We start from the raw sequence: 18,579 nt of genomic DNA on the forward strand, positions 1-18,579 counted from the left end.
GCCAATCAAATCAAACCTGGATGCACATTCCATAACCAATTCTGGACATGGCAAGGTAAGAGGGAAGGCCGCTGCGTGTACAATTCCACTCTTGTAAATCTTCTTCGCCATGGGGGATTGTCCTTCCTTTAGTCTGTCCTTTACTTGTATCATGTTCACTGTACCGATATTGGTATCAGTAATTCGCCCCATTTTTGAGAAGGTGGTGGTTTTGGGCATCATATCCTCTTTGTCTTTCTTAGTATTTGTTCCCTTAGGATTCTTGCTTGCACTAACATCTACCATCCTAAACACTTATTTCTACCTCTTCGTTCTAAGTGATATGGACTATCCTTATCGATCTCCAATCTTCAACCTAGGGATGGGACTACCACTTATTTCTGCCCCTTCGTTACCTTAGGATGGACTACACTTATATCTCCCAACTTCATTGCTAGAGTGGTCTAGCTTATTTCTGCCTCGCCAAATGTCCTATCATGGATTTTGCACTTATCTTTCCAATCTTCAACCTATAGATGGGATGATGAAGTGGTGGATGATGAATGCAAGAAGAACCAAGAAAAACAAAACCAGACAAGAACAAGGAGCGAAATCTGCTTAAGGATCACCTTTCAACTCTAGAATGAATTGAATTCACCTTTACCAATAGCCAGGTCTTCTTTGAAGTTCGGATCAAACTTAAGAATTTCAAGTCTTTTGCAAATAATGATGCACTAGCTGGAAAAATCAGAATTTTGTCCTCGAGGTTGCCCATTTATGTGCCAAAAAATCAGACTTCAATCACATGAATGAAACTACAAGCATCATCAATGTCAAAGGTCTGTAAGAAGTATGAATATTAAGTAGATAAAAAGAAGATGAGTAAAACTAGGCTTGGGACTTTGAAAAGACTTAATAGCATTGACAAGGTGAGCATTTAAGATGAGAGACATCATTATGCAATCTATGTCTAAAGATATGTGATAAAGCCATCAGAGATAAAGCCAATACAAATATAATGGTCATCAAATGTACCTACAAAGTTGATATAAAGAATTGACTTAAGATAGTAAAGTAGCCCTGTGTATTTAAAGGCTTTCTTGAATACACAAGTAGACTGTCACTAAAGAAAGATAAACTTCAACATGGTTGTTGACTTCATAGGCACAAAACATAATCATTAATGGAGAATGTATTGGTTCCCAAAACCATAGATTGGAAATCCAAGAACATGCCACTTCTCCAATAGGATTCAACAATCAATTTTGGCCAATGAATGAGAATCACCTTGATTCCCTTGCACTTTAGGCTCTGCTACACCGAGGCGGGTAAACCTTCACCTCAAATGCTGACTATTGGCTGAAGGCTTTTCTATAAAAAATTTAAGCTTTGTGAGTTCTTCGGTTGGGAAGGACTTCAAACTCTATCAAAATGAAATTGAATGCCGAGTGTTTGAATTGAATGTTTTGTATAAGGTTTTTAGAAATGGATTTGAGTTTTGTAATAAGGAAGTTATAGATTTTATGACTTCAAATATAAATCCAATACTTCAATCATAATAAGAGCAGTGATTTAGCTTATTCAGGCAATAGAGTCGACTACAATGAAGGTTATGATGTACAACTTTATAATGTTCTATGCACATACACTATAAACAGTTTAATAATCAAGACGAGATGGATCAAATATACATACGCAATTCTAAACTAGTCCAAATTGCACTTTAATTCCCCAGGTCCGGGAGACAGACTGGACACAGATTTGGAAACAATCAAATGTTTCACAATATCTGTGATGATCGAGTTTAAAATGCCATAGATGACCATGTCCACTTATCTGATATAAATTGTTTATGGAATTTTTAAAAAATGATTATAAAGGACTAATCAATTGCAATTAAAGTCTCTATGCCGTTAATAAAAATAAATGAAGGGCCTTTCATTTTATTATTAAAATAAAATATTTGAATTCATATTAAAAAGTCATTTTAAGCTCCTTATTCCTCCTTACCAAAATATATCTCTTTTATAAATGTTTCTTCGTCGAATATGTGTCTCCCTTTTTTATTTTTTATTCTTATTTTCTATATATATTTTAATAGAAAAGAGATGCGGCTTCTCAACTTCATAAGTCATCTCTTTTCAAAAATAAAATGTCTTTTAACGAATTTCTGTTTTCATTAATCACATCTCTTAGTAATACAACCTTTAAGCAATTTTAATTACTTTTAACATCCTTGGTTTTAACATCTTTATTTTTAACGATAGTATTTAGTTGACGCCATTTGTATATTGGACATCATATTTAAGCAAATGTTAATAGCTCTATATCTTCCCATCTATACATCTTCCTTATCGGGCCTTTTTGAGTAATATTGCTTTTATTCATGTGCTATTAAACTAATGACATATACTTATGTCGCTTCTTATTACAGTCCATATTTTTCTTTACCCAACACATGTTTATAGTCATTTCCTTTAGTAACCTTTGTTCTGGAAATCTTGCCTCATGGATTGTTCGATATGGATTTGCTTGTCTAACCATGACTAGGTATTTTTGTTTTTAATACTTCATCATCGCATGGATTACTTTAGCTGTGAAAATAAAATGAGGAAATAAATTCATTAATATCACTGACTTGTTATCAAGGGCATTTCAGTATTCCTTCTCTGCAATTTCTATCATAATTCCTATTCCTTACATTGCTCTTGAGTTCAGACGCAACTATACTGAAGAAATTGCAACAAACGAATTTGAAACATTCCTTGTCAATGGTTGATTTCCTTCAATGGGTTCATATTACTGCCATTTTAAATGTCGTAAATGATTTGGAAGTTTTTAAATGGCCAGATAATTATGAAGAATAGCATCCAGGTTATGCAATATCCATTGTGCTCACTCAAAATTCCCATTTGCTTGTGATGTAGACTTAGCCGCTTCTTTCCTTCATTCATGCGTGTCTAGCAACAATATAGTCCCAGAAAATGTATTTGACATGATCAAGTCTAGAGCAATAGATGGATAAGATGAGTCAGAGGTTAACAAAACAAAATTGACTACCAATAGTTTCCAAATGATGGACTTGTCATCAGCATCATCTTTAACAAATTGGAATTATAACTTCCGACAATAAGGCACTGAAGCTCCATCATTTGCTTAATTTTCACTTGAGATAGTTACGTTATTTGCTCCCTTTGTAGACTTTATGAGATTGACCCAAGTACATGCAAGGATAGCACACAGTAAGGTACTGTAAACACTTATGGAGACTATTTTAAATGAGATTCGATGAAAGCTGAAGCTCCAATATATCCTATATCAAGGTATTTTTGGGCATTTTCTTCTATCTCATTCAACATGTAGGGATAGTTCACCATGATGCCAACACTTTGGGAAAGACCCTTTTGCAACCTATCAGCCATCCAATTTAATCTCTCAAGTTTAGCCCCATTGTGCACATGGAAATTTGTGATAGGATCAAAAGCGTTGTCTTGCTTCTTCTCCTCAAGTAAATATCTTGTCCATTATTAAGTGTAAGTGTTTCCCCAACATGATGAACTACAACACATAATTGAGCTTTTGAATAAGGTATTTTAAAGAAATTTGCTTTAATATTTTAACAAGGGCCACAACATCTATCTCATCCCCAAGAGCTGCTAGACTACTGACTACAGGGGCATTAGATTTCCTTGCAAGGGGCAGGTTAAAAGTGTTACCACTGCAAGCATCATTGTATGCCATGTAGATTTTATTGACATAAGTGGCAAATTTCTATCGTTCTTCAACATTATTTGTCAAATGGAGGCTTGAAATTTTTGTAAATATTTGGGCTCCATCAGTGGCTCTTAGTGGGGACATATGCTCCTTGTGGGCATAATGAGACTCCAACTATCTCTGGAAGAGCAAACTGAGCATCCATGATTCACATGATGCACGGTGAAATTGGGTGGCCCCAAGCCCCCCAAAAATGAAGATTGATTCTTTCCTCTATCAAACACATAGTTTTGATCATGTAACACTTTGGATCTCTTGAATATGATATCATATCGTTCCTTAGTAAAATCTGATCTATTAGCAAATAAAAACAATCATCACATGGGATGTGCCTTTCTTTCATCTCCTTGGTTTGTTGCCCACATTTCAAATCTGCATTAGGTGCATTGTCTTTATAGACAATACATATTGGCTTTGCTTCATCAATGCGGTCTTTGCTGGATGGAAGATTGCTATGCACTTTATCAGTCACACCAGCGTTCAGATCAACCTGCTTTGCTTGATTATCTCTCATCTACAATTCGTTTCAGCTCCATACTCGAAATGCATATCCTTTCCACAATAAGACTTTGAAGATGATCCGCATGTAAAAGATGTCACCACACATATATCAAGGGTATGATTGGATGAGCAATTATCAAAACTATCCTTTGATCTATCTTCCCCATCATGCTTGGCTGACTCAATCTCATCTTCACATGTTTGATTCAACTCCTGCTCATAGGATGAACTAAAAGACGTTTCACCTTCTGAATGCATATGAGTTTCATCAACTTCATTAGGCCTGCTATCTTCATCAGGATGCTGATTGACTTTATTGCAAAGAAAATCCTCTTTAAACAATAGATTTGAGAACATAGTGAACTCAAACATATCCCTTTTTGCTTCCTCTTCAAACAATGGATTCATGAACATAGAGACTTCAGGCATACCTTCATGAGAGTTTTCATCCGGATCCTTAGATGTTTCATCTACTAGACTAATATCTTCATCAACAATATATCCTAATACTTCCTCCCGTTCATATGCCGTATGTAGTTCTGTTTCATCTTCACTCTATGATTCGTGGGAATTATCATCTCCTTCATCCAGTGCATCTTGAGTGTGCACAGGTCCGTCAACTTGCTCACCATAGTGAATTGAGAAAAACTTTGGACCATTTCTTTCAACATGTATTTGATATTCCAGATCTAACAAGGCTGGAATTTCTTCTACATCGATAGAATCATCCTCTTCATTTCTACATTCATTGTCATCTTTTGGCATATGAATATTATTAGAGATAGATTATCCTTCAGACTGACCAAAAACTTCTTCTTCATTCAAATCTGAAAGATCATTATGTTCCTGTAGCACTTCGATATATCTTTCTTTATCTTTAACAACTTCTTCCAATATTTGAAGAAGAAGCTTCACATCAGGGTCCTTTGGCAAGATTCTCCACTTAACAATTTTGTTTAGAAATTCCTCATATGGAGGTTTGATGTTTGATGGTATCTCATGATAAGTGTTTATCATCCTCAAATAGAAATATGTTGAAGTCTCGCTTTCATATATTTCCAAATTGAAAAAAGCATCAAGTGGAGACATGTCAAGATCCTCTTCCATGCTGCAACTTTGGGCTTCATTTGGTTCATAACACATGTTATCCTCTGCACTACCATCATGAAATTCACATAGGAACCATTGTTCAAATTGTTTCCAAGATGAGATACATTGTGTAGGTAATGATTCATATGCCTGTCTCGCATTGTCCTTCAACGTTCTGACAAACAACTTCATCACCTAATCTTTTGCGCACACCTCATAGTCCTCTATGAATGTATAAAACACATCCAAATGCCAAGTTGCCGATTCATCCCATTCTTCATGGAATTTTGGTACAAGTTGTGAAAGCTTTAGGAATAACTTGCTGGGTTCATAATCAAAATTGTTGAAATCCAATGGCCTGATGCCATTTGGAATAAAAGGCTTTCTTTGAAATGATCGATACATTTGAAAAAATTATCCACTATCTTCTTCTAAGTCTTCTCCCTCAACAGAGCTACAAACTGAAATTTTATTGCATAGAGTCACCACCTCTTTCGAGGAAAATGGTGATCTTTCCGGTTCTCACTTCCAGCAAAGTATGCTTCCAATCCAACTAATAGAAATACTTCTTGATTCTGGTCTACGAAATATGAAACTCTAGGTAACTTCACAATATATATTGTGAGCAACTTTCCGCAGCGGAGTCACCAATCTATTGGTTCCCAAAACTACAGATTGGAAATCCAAGAACTTGCCACTTCTTCAATAGGATTCCACAATCAATTTTGGCCAACGAACAAGAATCACCTTGATTCCCCTGCACTTTAGTCTCCACTACAACTAGGTGGGTAAACCTTCACCTCAAATGTTGACTACTTGATTCAAGGCGTTTCTATAGCGAATTTAAGCTTTGCGAGTTCTTTGGTTGGCAAGGTCCTCAAACTCAATCAAAATAAATTGAGTGCTGAGTGTTTGAATTGAATGTTTTGTATAAGGTTTTTAACAATGGATTTGAGTTTTGTAAGAAGGAAGTTATAGATTTTCTGACTTCAAACATAAATCCAATACTTCAATGATAAAAAGAGTAGTGCTTTAGCTTATTTGGCCAATAGAGTTAACTACGATGAAGATTATGACATAAAACTCTATAATGTTTTATGCATATAAACTATAAACAGTTTAATAATCAAGTCGCGGCGGATCAAATATATATACGCAACTCTAGACTAGTCCAAATTGCACTTTAACTCCTTAGGTTGGGGAAACGGACTGGACACAGATTCAGAAACAATCAAATATTCCACAATATCTGCAATGATCGAGTTTAAAATGCAATAGATGACCATATCCACTTATCTGACATAAATTGTTTATGGAATTTTAAGAAAGTGATTGTAAAGGACTAATCAACTATAGTTTAAATCTCTATGTCTTTGATAAAAATAAACAAAGGGCCTTTTATTTTAATATTAAAATAAAATATTTGAATTTATATCACAAACTTTCAAAGTCATTTTAAGCTCCTTATTCCTCCTTACAAAAATATATCTCTTTTATAAATGTTTCTTCGTCGAATATGTGTCTCCTTTTTTAATTTTTAATTTTTCTCTTTTATCTTCTATTTATATTTTAATAGAAAAGAGATGCAACTTTTCAACTTCATAAGTCATCTCTTCTAAAAAATAAAATATATCTCTTTTAACAAGTTTTTGTCTTCATTAACTGCATCTCTTGTAATACAACCTTTAAGCAACTTTAATTTACTTTTAACATCATTGGTTTTAATTTTTTAATTCTTACCGATAATATTCATTTGACACCATTTGTATATTGGACATCATATTAAAGAAAATGTTAATCGCTCTATATCTTCCCATCTATACATCTTCCTTATCAGGCCTTTTTGAGTAATATTTATCAATCATATGCTGGCTTTAATTCATGTGTTATTAAACTAACGACATATACTCATGTTGCTTCTTATTAAAGTGCTTAATATTTTTCTTTACACAACACATGTTTATAGTCATTTCCTTCAGTAACCTTTGTTTTGGAAATCTTGCCTCATGGATTGTTCGATATGGATTTGCTTGTCTAACAATGACTTGGTATTTTTATTCTTAATACTTTCATTATCGCATGGTTCACTTTAGCTGTGATAATCAAATGAGGAAATAAATTCATTAATATCACCGGCTTGTTATCGAGGGCATTTCAATATTCATTCTTTGCAATTTCGATCATAATCCCTATTCCTTACATTGCTCTTGTGTTCAGTTGCAACTATCCTGAAGAAATTCCAACAAAGGAATCTGAAACATTCCTTATCAATGGTTGATTTCCTTCAATGGGATCATATTAGTGTTATTATAAATGCCATAAATGATTCGGAAGTTTTCAAATGGCCAGATAATTACAAAGAATAGCATCCAGGACATGCAATATCCATCGTGCTCACTCAAAATTCCCATCTGCTTACGGTGTAGACTTAGCCGCCTCTTTCCTTTATTCATGCATGTCTAGCAACAATACAGTCCAAGAAAATGTATTTAACATGATTAGGTCCAGAGCAGTAGACGGATAAGATGAATCAGAGCTTAACAAAACAAAATCGACTGCCAATAGTTTCCAAATGATGGACTTGTCATTAGCATCATCTTTAGCAAATTAGGATTATCACTTCTAGCAATAAGGCATTGAAGCTCCATCATTTGCTTAATTTTCACTTGAGATAGTTAGGATATTTGGTCCCTTTTTAGACTTTATGAGATTGACCCAAGTACATGCAAGGATAGCACGCAGTAAGGTACCACAAATGCTTATGGAGACTATTGTATATGAGATTCGATGAAAGCTGAAGCTCCAATAAATCCTGTATAAAAGTATTTTTGGGCATTTTCTTCTATCTCATTCAACATGTAGAGATAGTTCACCATGATGCCAGCACTTTGGGAAAGACCCTTTTGTGACCTATCGGCCATCCAATTTAATCTATCAAGAGTAGCCCCATTCTGCACATGAAAATTTGTGACAGGATCAAAAGCCTTGCCTTGCTTCTTCTCCTCAAGTAAATATCTTGTCCAGTATTAAGTGTAAGAGTTTCCCCAACATGATGAAGTAAAACACATAATTGAGCTTTTGAATAAGGTATTCTTAAGAAATTTGCTTTAATATTTTAACAAGGGCCACAACATCTATCTCATCCCCAACAGGTGCTAGACTACTGACTACAGGGGCTTCACATTTCCTTGCAAGGGGCAGGTTAGAAGTGTTACCACTGCAAGCATTTGTGGCAAATCTCTATCATTCTTCAAATTATTTGTCAAATGGAGGCTTCAAATTTTTGTAAAAAATTGGGCTCCATCAGAATGAATGAAACAGATCAATGCCTATGGGCTTTACCTTGAGATGAGTCACTGTGCTATCATATTCAGTGTTTAGAAGAAGCAACATTTATTTGAAAGCAAACATGTCAATTTCAGAGCGTCAAATTGCTACAGTGGACATTACAGTGCAAGCAAGTAGTTAATAGAAAGAATAACATGACAAATATAAAATATTATCAATTATGAAAGAGATTATAACCAAATACGATAGAGCCAAGCAATTTGAGAAGAACAACGACAAGTTGAATAAAGGGCACTCACAATCACGATGAAAGGTAATTATTGTTTGGTAAAAGGCAACGATGTTGAGAATTTTTAACAATAGGATAGTTTGGATATGTGATTATGTTTGACGGCATATGTAATAACAAATATATTAAAGGAAGTATATGACAACAATAGTCATCAACTATCATTTGCAAAACTATTCTTGAAATGTTAAGTCATTAAATGTATAAGATGAGTAATTCAAACTGTGTCATCGCTTATATCAAGGCTAAGTCTATCATGGCCAAGACAAAGATACATGCGTTGAACTGAAGAATCCGAAAGTTGGGAAGCTACACGGTGAAATAAAGTATAACTATATGCAATTGAAATTTACAACTTCATCATTGACAACAAGCATGAATCGATTTGATGCTATAAATTATTAAAGTAGCTTAAGGGATATCATGTTATGAAGAAAAACCCTATATATTTTATAAAATACATTGGTTTAGGACAAAGTCTTTTTGGTAGCGATAATAATCAGGATATCATTTTTATTCACAACTTTGATTGAACCAGAAGTCATCAAATACATGTGTCAGTAGAGAAGTAAATTTGTACCAAGTTATAATCAAGATTTTTTCCCCATTTACGAATAGGTTAATAAAGAAGTGAATGATTCAAGGCAGCGATGAGTTTTCTACAACGATAGTGATGATGGTCAGAAGAATGATTTAAAATATGATATATATCGAATGTAGATCATGAGAAAGGCAGCAATTGATTTAAATTTCTGTATGTTTGAATATATAAGACAACTATGATTATAATAAATAGGGTAGCGATATGATAGTAAAATACTATGGTTTGAATAAATTGAAGGAATATGGAGGCAAGGTCCAAATCATCAAGAATTTATGGTCATTAGCAGGAGACACGAAAATAGTCAAAATGTTTGAACAAGAGTCATGATGAATTTTGAGCAATTTGGATAGCATATTGCAGTCATGAGCATGTTCGAAGATTTGAACAAAGGCATGATTAAAATACCACATGCTATTACATATGAATCAAATTAAAATATGCAGTGAAAGAAATACGAATCATATACCGTCAGTCCTAGCTATGACAGAAATATTTGGAGCCTTTTATGCAACATTTAAAGGCCTGACAATTTAAGATTGTATTCCTTGGGAGTCTTCAATCAGATATATGTGCCTACATTTGCAACTCTGGATTAAAGCATATAAAAATAGTTTATTGATATCTTAGATTGAAAGCAATATGAAGACAAAGAAAGAGCCGCTGAGTATACGCCACCGAGCATATGCAGATATATATAAATGTAATATCCGCACTATTAGGGTTAGTTTGGGACAAGTAATACCTACAAAATAACGGTTAGAATGACAACAATAACAAAACTAACAATATTATTCTACACTCTAATTTAATCCCAAATTTAAGGATATCTCTAGATCAGGTTTCCTAGCTCATAGCTACCTCGTTGTCTTCCTGGGAGTGCACCCCTTTAGATTCTTCTTGGAAGGGACATCCTCTATCCAAGGCCAATCAGATATGCATATGTTGACATCATCAGAATATTTTGGCACATGGAGATTATCCATTGATTCTGGGCCATAGTGGTTAGATGGAGATCTTAAAATCTCACATACTCGATGCTTCGAGTTTCATTAATCTCCATGGTGTTAACCCCATGAGCTAACACAATATTATCCACAAGTATTAGTCATCAATATAAATAAATTCATAAACATGATTAAACAAATATAATCCATAAACATACCTTTCTTACCTTCTTTTCTTAGTCCATGTGGCTCTATCTTTAGTCGGCCCTTCAATGAATTATTCCTTCTAGATTATCTTAACTCTATATTTACTTTCTAAAATTCTTCCTTTTCTAATTACAAGGAAAGGAAACCTTTCACAATACAAATCCTTTGAAAAGTCACAACACTTCATAGTCATAATCTTTTCAAAAAGTCACAACATAACTAAACTCCTTGGGAAAAGTCCCAATATTTTATAATCACAATATTTTTGAAGAGTCGCAACTATTCATAAATTCATAATTATGACCCTTTCGAAGGTTTAGATCCTTTCAAAGGTTCACATCCTTTCAATATCATTGACACCCTTTCCGAAAGACACTTTTTTATTTTCTTCATGTTACTTTCCTCTTCCATTTTTCTTTTTTGAGCTCCTATCTTCTCCTCTTCTTTTTCCCCTCTCTAAAATAAATTCTCCTTCCTTTTATATCTTAATTTTAAGGAGTTATGTCTATTTGTTAAACATCTCTTGACTTTTCATTAGATTTAGTTAATTTATATTATTCTATGTTATATTATTTATTTACTTATTTGTGTTTATTATTATTTGTCATTAAATTCTATTTAGAAAGTTAACATACTTTCTACAATATTGTCTCTTGTATTTAATTTTATTTCTTTCTTTACTCATTGAAATTTTATTATTTTTTAATTATTTAAAATATCATACTAAATATTATTTCATTGATAATATAGATTAAATAATAATAATTTCCTATTTTTATATTTTAGTATTAGTTTCAATATAACTTTATTATCATTATTTATTTAATAATATTGTATTATCTAATTATTATTAAAATTCTATCTTAGAATGGGAATATGACAGTCCACCCTTCCTCAAATTGCTTGTCCTCAAGCAATTAGATAATTTCTTCTTGAGTTGAAATATATATTTATTTTAGTCCAAATTCTTAGGTTGCTATCATGGCTATGTTTGAATCCTTTCTAATAGTCTATTACTTTCTACGTTAGTCTTTCATAAACTTTTATTCTAGTTCCTCTTTAACCCTCCTTTTATTTATTTTTATTAGTTTTAATATAGCTTTATTATCATTATTTATTTAATAATATTGTATTGTCTAATCATTATTAAAATTCTATCTTAAAATGGGGATATGACAATAAAAAAATGTATATGATAGAAATAAAGATGAATGGCATATTGGAGACAAGGATTGTCAAAGAATGAGCAGTTATCATATTTTCACAGTGATAAGTCTATCATGAAGGTTTAATTTGAAACAATTAAAGTCTATCAAAGATTGACTATAACATTTGGAAATTGGTATACATAAACCGATAAGACAATTTAATTGGTGTTTCAAAAAAATAAAATTGTGAGTATTGTTTAAACTTGTTAAGAAACAACATGAGTCAATTATGAGAAGTCATGTCTCTTACTACTATCAAATATAAATAAGAGTTAGTTCCTTTTGAAATATGTGTTGAGATAAGTGTGAAGAAGTGTAATGCCCCGCCAAGGAACTCAAAATAAATTAACCTAAATTCACTAAGTTTGCCAAAATTTTTTTTTTGAAAGATAATAACAAAACAACAGATATAATATAGCGGAAGCAATAATCACATACATAAACAAAATCCGTAAAACATATTACATCTCTTAAGGGTCCCATGATGTTGAATCACATTTAAGTTTAATAATAATAAATCTAACACAACCAAAATCCACATCATGGAATAATCACAAGTACAAATCCAATTAAATAATATACAATTACAGAGGATGCCACTTGGCATAACCAAAATACATGATCATAGCTAAAAGAATATACATCATTAATAAAATATATAATCTCATAAGATTTTTGATAATCAAATACATATAACAGAGTATAATCATCCAACAAAAATACAAGATTAGATAGAAAGGAACATCTACACAAACACATCCAACTGTCGGATCTCAATGGTATAAGAAAAATGTACTGCCACCTGACCTTGTGGTAACCTAAATGGCCCACTCCCACCGTGTTGAGGAGATAAACTTAAGTCCCATACGGAAATCAATCCACAAGTTACAACCAACATCCAGGTCAAGGAAATCTTGATAGCAGTCTATTTCAAAAGGTACCAAGACACAAGTATCATCTAAACCAAGAGGCAACAAAGACACTTAGGAAATCTACTATGTAAGTGGGCAAGTGTCATCGCATGAGCCAACTCTAAGGTTACCCTGGAAGCCTCTCTAGACATCGGCCCCCTAGTGTCTCTATGCGGCACTAGTATCTTTTCGTACAGACAAGGCCTACTAACGAAGCAAGGTCGCAACCAAGCATCCTCTCTACTCCCATCCTAGCCTGTACTAGCACTCGAGGCATGGGTGAGGAAAAAAATGACTCTTATTAATTCATTTTAAAACCCATTTAATGAAACGTTATCATTTATTAAAACAACTTACAATGGGTTACCCAGGCAACCACTCTGGGCTTCGGCCTCCATAGCAAGCCACTTCCCAACGTACACAGATTACTATGCTAGGCTCATAAAAGTACAAATCAAAGACTCACAGTTTTCACCTCAGTCCTTTACAAGCAACTAGAAAGCATCTATAGATAAAACACAATAATCACCTCAGTCCTTTATAAGCAACTGGAAAGCACCCATAGACAAATTTCAACATCACCTCAGTCTTATATAAGCAACTGGAAAGCATCAAAAGATAAAACACAACAATCACCTCAATCCTATAAAAGCAACTGGAAATCATCAAAAGATAACTAATATAAGACTCAAAGGTTACACTAGAAAAGTCACACCATTCACCTCAATTCTACACAAGAAAATTGGAAAGCATTAATAAGCAACAGATCAAACTCATCATAGAAGACATGTGACTACATCACCGTGGTTAGGTATAAAAGATCGTGTACATAACATCATCACAGACTAGAACTCCCAAGCCTTTGGTAAAACATCCTGATTGGTCAAAGTACTAAGCCAGACCCGAAACCGACAAGAGTAAACCACACATCACATAAAGTGCATACAAAAGTGACTTTCGTAATTCATTAGGTTTTAGAAACATACAAATTCAATTTTCACTATATTTTCAAGTTTCCATTTCGTTTTCAAGTATTACAGTTGATAGGATTTTCGATTACAATTCAAGGTTTCAGTTATCATTACCAAAGTATCAAAATTTCTAAGGTTTTCGAATTATCAAAAGATGAAATAAATTGCTCCTAATACCATAAATCGTTTTCGTATAACATTGAACTGTCACGAAATAACCCAAGTTTACTAAAATAATCATTTCACTAATTACCATATTCAAAATTACTTTCCAAATATATTTACAACAACTTCATAATTAAATATTATTATTACAATTGTAATAACTATTATTAAATTATTAATACTAATAATTCTTTAATTAATAATAAAATAACATATATAATATATTATTTATTAATAATAATAACTATTAAATTAACAAATATAATAACATTAATATAATAATAATAATAACAGTAATCTTATTAATAATTGTAAGAAACAATAAGATAGAGCAAGGAACAAGAAATAATCCAAGTAAGTTAAGTGTGAAACAATGTTACCATGAGATAAGCAAAATCCAAGAGCATACACCAAGATGGTTCAACAATGGAGACAAGGATTTATAAGGGGAAAGCAAAGAAAACCCCTTGTGAGTACTATGAATGAAGGCAAATGCCTAGAGGAGAGAGAGAGAGAGTGTTGGAGCAAAATAGCTCAATACAATAACATCAAAGTGATAAGTGTGTAAAAGAAAGAAGAAGGAGCATCTCTTATAAAGAGATGAGAAAGGAGTTGCATGTGTAACTCCCATTTCTATGAATGCCACATTCATAATAGGTGTGTGCAAAGTGTCACAATCCTCTTAAGGAGGATAAACTAAATTCCTTAATAAAGGAATAAAAAAGAGTTGTCCTCACATGTGGAATAAAGGACAAACAATGACATGTCCTCCACATGTGTACAATAGGACAAACTACATTTAGGGATCCTTGGAATATCCCAATTAATACATCCAAGGGAAGATTAACCTTTCTAACAATAATAATAATATCAACAACTTCAATATTTAATAATTAATAACATTTAATATATTTAAATAACATAAATTTTAATCAACATAAACTAAAATTTATTAATAAAATTTAATTTAAAAAAACCAAAAAAAAAAAAAAAAAACAAAACTTACCCATCGCCCATTTTAAAGCCCGTAGGCTTGGCACAAGTGCCGTGGCAACCCTACTGTCATAGTAGCAGGTTTGCATCAGTAGTACTTGCTACATCGGCAGCAGGCCTGCCGTCGGCCGATGGAGGAGGAAGGAGGAAAGGGGGGTAGGGGGAGGTGGGGGCCCCCGCCCACCAAATTAAATATTAAAAGAAAAATATTTTCCCATCAAAGCCGATAAAACCATAATATGGTTCCTCCCCCAAGGCATGCACTAAAACCAAAGAAACGTGAATCGGAATCGGATCGGAATCGGCAAGGCCGAATCGAATCGTGAATCGGCAATGAATCGGCAATGAATCGGCGATGAATTGGCAAATTTGAAAAAACCCTTTAAATTTAAAGATTTTAACAATTTAAAACTTATTTCATGCACCCTTTATTGAATATAACTTAAGCACACTATAACATCATCAAATAGAAGTTAAAACTTAACATACATAAACATGAAACATAAAATCCATCACATACGTAACTATGTTATCTAAGATTCTAAAATGTAAATTGTAGGCTAGCTGAAGTAAATAGAAATCAAATGATCATAATGATTTAAATCATATAATGTATGTAAGATGATCCATAAGACATCAAATCATAAATTTATGTAAGAATCTAAGATGAAGATCCATGAAAGTTTGAAACTTTGAAACATATGTCTATCAATGATTCAGTATCAATATCTGTAAACAAAATATAAAAACAAGGCTCCAGCTCAAGCCTCAGGCTCATAGTCATCATCATCCTCAACATCATCCTCAAGCTCGGCTACAGCCTTAGCCTCAGCCTCTGAGTATCCAGTCTGCCTAGTAGCAAGGCGTCTAATGTAGGTCCTAGAGGACTGTCGAGCCATATCTCCCGCATATAAGATGGGCTCACGAATGTCGCTAGGGCCTGTGTCTGTGCGTGCACGTGTGCGTCTACCAATGCCTGAAGAACGTGCTCTAGCTGCCTCAGCCTCTATATCCACTTGGTCAATCCACGCACGGTCTTCCTCAGTGAAGACTGGATCTACAACCTCTGTGAGCCACTCTGATTCTGGATCAATCTCCTCCAGAATGATCGGAGAGGAGTCAGTGCCCAAAATCTGTCTGATCCTAAGACGGAGGTTGTAATGAACGAAGACAAGATCATTCAACCTCTGCACTGTCAACCTGTTTCTCCTCTTCGAGTGGATGTGCTCGAACATAGACCAACTGCGCTCACATCCAGAAGCGCTGCTTGGCTGACTCAGAATACGAATGGCAATTTTTTGAAGTTTTGGGGTTGTGGCCCCAAACATTTGCCACCATCTATCTGAAATAAGGAAAAATAAAAATAATTAGTCTCATTTACAAATTACAAATTACAAGTTAACTCTAAAATTACATAATCAACTTTAAGTTTAGAATCTAGATTCATGAACATTGAATATATTATTTAATTTTTACCTGGCTGTATTGTTTCCCGAGCATCTATGGCTACCCTGCTAGAGAAAAGTGGCCCTTCTTTATTATTGAACTTATCAAGCTCAATAATTGCAGCACTGCTATCCTCATCAATACTCAACCTCTGGATCACTCTATATAATCCGGTGAGAACCTCCTCATCCGCCTTGAAGTCAGGACGGAAACGAAATGCCGAGTTCAAAAAGTAAGCTGCTGCATGGATGGGTCTGTGGAGCTGATTCTGCCATCTCCTATCAATGATGTCCCAAATAGGGGCATACTTCTCCTGCACTCCTGCATACTGAGCTCTAATGGCCTCCTTGGCCCTATCCATGCCCTCATATATGTAGCCCATAGAGGGCTTCTCCCCATCAGCAGTTCGTAGGAGAGATACAAGAGGCTCAGTGGCCTACATATAAAGTAAAACAAAAATTTGAGTCAAAACTTAAACATAGAATAATTCAATAATATAAGGTAAAACTAAATCATTAAACAATTAGCATAGTAAACTGTAAAATATTAAATGTTAAATTGCAATAAAATTACCTTAAGTATTTCTCTAGCAGGTTTCCAAAAACCATCATCATCAAATATGCAATCCACCACATCTATCCCTGCAGTGGTCGTAGCATAAGAAGATGAAATCCACTCCCGCCCAACAAACATGCTCCTCAAATCATCCCTTGATGTCAACAAGGACTGCAAGGTGATGAAATTCGAGGCAAACCTCGTGATCCCTGGACGAGCTAACTCTTTGTCTCCTGTGTACTTCCTCATTGTGCTAAGGACAAATGAATGATTATAAATAAACTTACATATGTTTTTTGCCCTTTCCACACATGACTTGACCCACTCAAGTTTGCCAATTTCCTCCAACATGAGGTCAAGGCAGTGTGCTGCACAAGGGGACCAAAATATGGTGGGGTGCCTCTCCATCAAAAGTTTGCCTACAACAATTTTAAGATAATTAGAAATTCAAATTTCAAACATGTTAGAACTTAGGAAACTTAGAAATTCTAAGTTAGAATTAGAAAAAGTTCAAAATTCAAATAAATTTATTTTCAAAACTTAAAAAGTTAAAAGTTTACCTGCAGCAACATAACTTGCTGCATTATCCGTCACCACTTGCACCACATGTTGTTCCCCCACCTCTGCTATAACTTCCTCAATAACCTCACATAAGTATGTGGCATTTTTTACATGAGCAGAAGCATCAATGGATTTGAGGAACATGGTATATCCTACAAGTAACAAAACAACGAATTATAATTACTATTAGCAATCAACAAATCAAAATTTGAAATAGTTAATCACGATTCAAAATTATGTATGCAGGAAAGTAGAATGATCAATCACCTCCACAGGATACAAGAAAATTGAGGAGTGTTCTTCCCCTCCTATCTGTCCAACCATCAGTCATGATGGTGCAACCCTTTTCGATCTACTCCTTTCGGTTGTCCTCAAGCTCATGCCTCATATCCTCAACCATTTCCTCCAGGAGGTATCCACTCAACTCAGCCTCAGTTGGGGCTTTAAACCCCGGACCACAAATGGTAACTGCATCTATCATGTTCTGCCAATAAGGAGTCCTGTCACAAATAGATAATGATATTGATTAGAAATTTAGATGTCAAAAACTAAAATCATAAAACAAGTAGATATAATTAAAGTTTTACTTTTACTTTTAACTTTAACTTTGAAGATAACAAAGAAAAAAGAATCAATTACCTGGCTGCAACAAATGGAATGTTGCAAAAGTACCAGAATTTGCAAATCTCTTTTCTGGCAGCATCATGAATCTCCTTGTTCAAACCCATGCCCTCAAGCGTGGGTTGGGAGCTAGGAGTAGTGCGGGGCACAAAGTAACTATCCATTTTGCTTTTTCGCACTCTAGGCCGCAATAGGTTGGTGTTGGACTCTGTCTCAGTATGAGACCGACTACCACTAACACTCACATGAGCACTAGCACTAGGATGAAAAGGAGGCCTAGAAGAACCCTCCCCAAGACAACCTACGGATGCGGAAGCTGATGCAGATGCACTTGCAGATGTAGATGCGGTTGCGGATGTGGGAGCACGGGAGCCAATACCTCTTAACCCTTCAAGTTGCATTTTCTTAGTCAACTTGTCTTGTTCAATTTTTTCTAATGCCACTAAACAAGAGCGTTTTGCCTCAACGGTTTG

At 34.3% G+C, this 18,579-nt stretch overlaps 2 protein-coding genes across 3 annotated transcripts in view; one reads left to right on the forward strand and one right to left on the reverse strand.

Annotated features, from left to right (window-relative positions):
- LOC149563444 (uncharacterized) overlaps positions 1-18,579 on the forward strand; it is a 115,450-nt gene that overhangs the window by 23,065 nt on the left and 73,806 nt on the right. The window lies entirely within an intron of this gene.
- LOC149563445 (uncharacterized) lies at positions 15,494-18,145 on the reverse strand. The gene is made up of 5 exons (XM_089826702.1): positions 17,753-18,145; positions 17,485-17,637; positions 16,943-17,343; positions 16,400-16,805; positions 15,494-16,265 (listed from the first exon to the last, which is right to left on the reverse strand). Exons 1-5 carry the CDS (start codon positions 17,814-17,816, stop codon positions 15,685-15,687), a joined length of 1,605 nt encoding a protein of 534 aa, XP_089682828.1. The 5' UTR covers positions 17,817-18,145; the 3' UTR covers positions 15,494-15,684.

This window comes from Cupressus sempervirens, chromosome 4 (assembly GCF_028749045.1).
Source record: "Cupressus sempervirens isolate cs-2001-9-10 chromosome 4, ASM2874904v1, whole genome shotgun sequence".
NCBI lineage: Eukaryota > Viridiplantae > Streptophyta > Pinopsida > Cupressales > Cupressaceae > Cupressus > Cupressus sempervirens.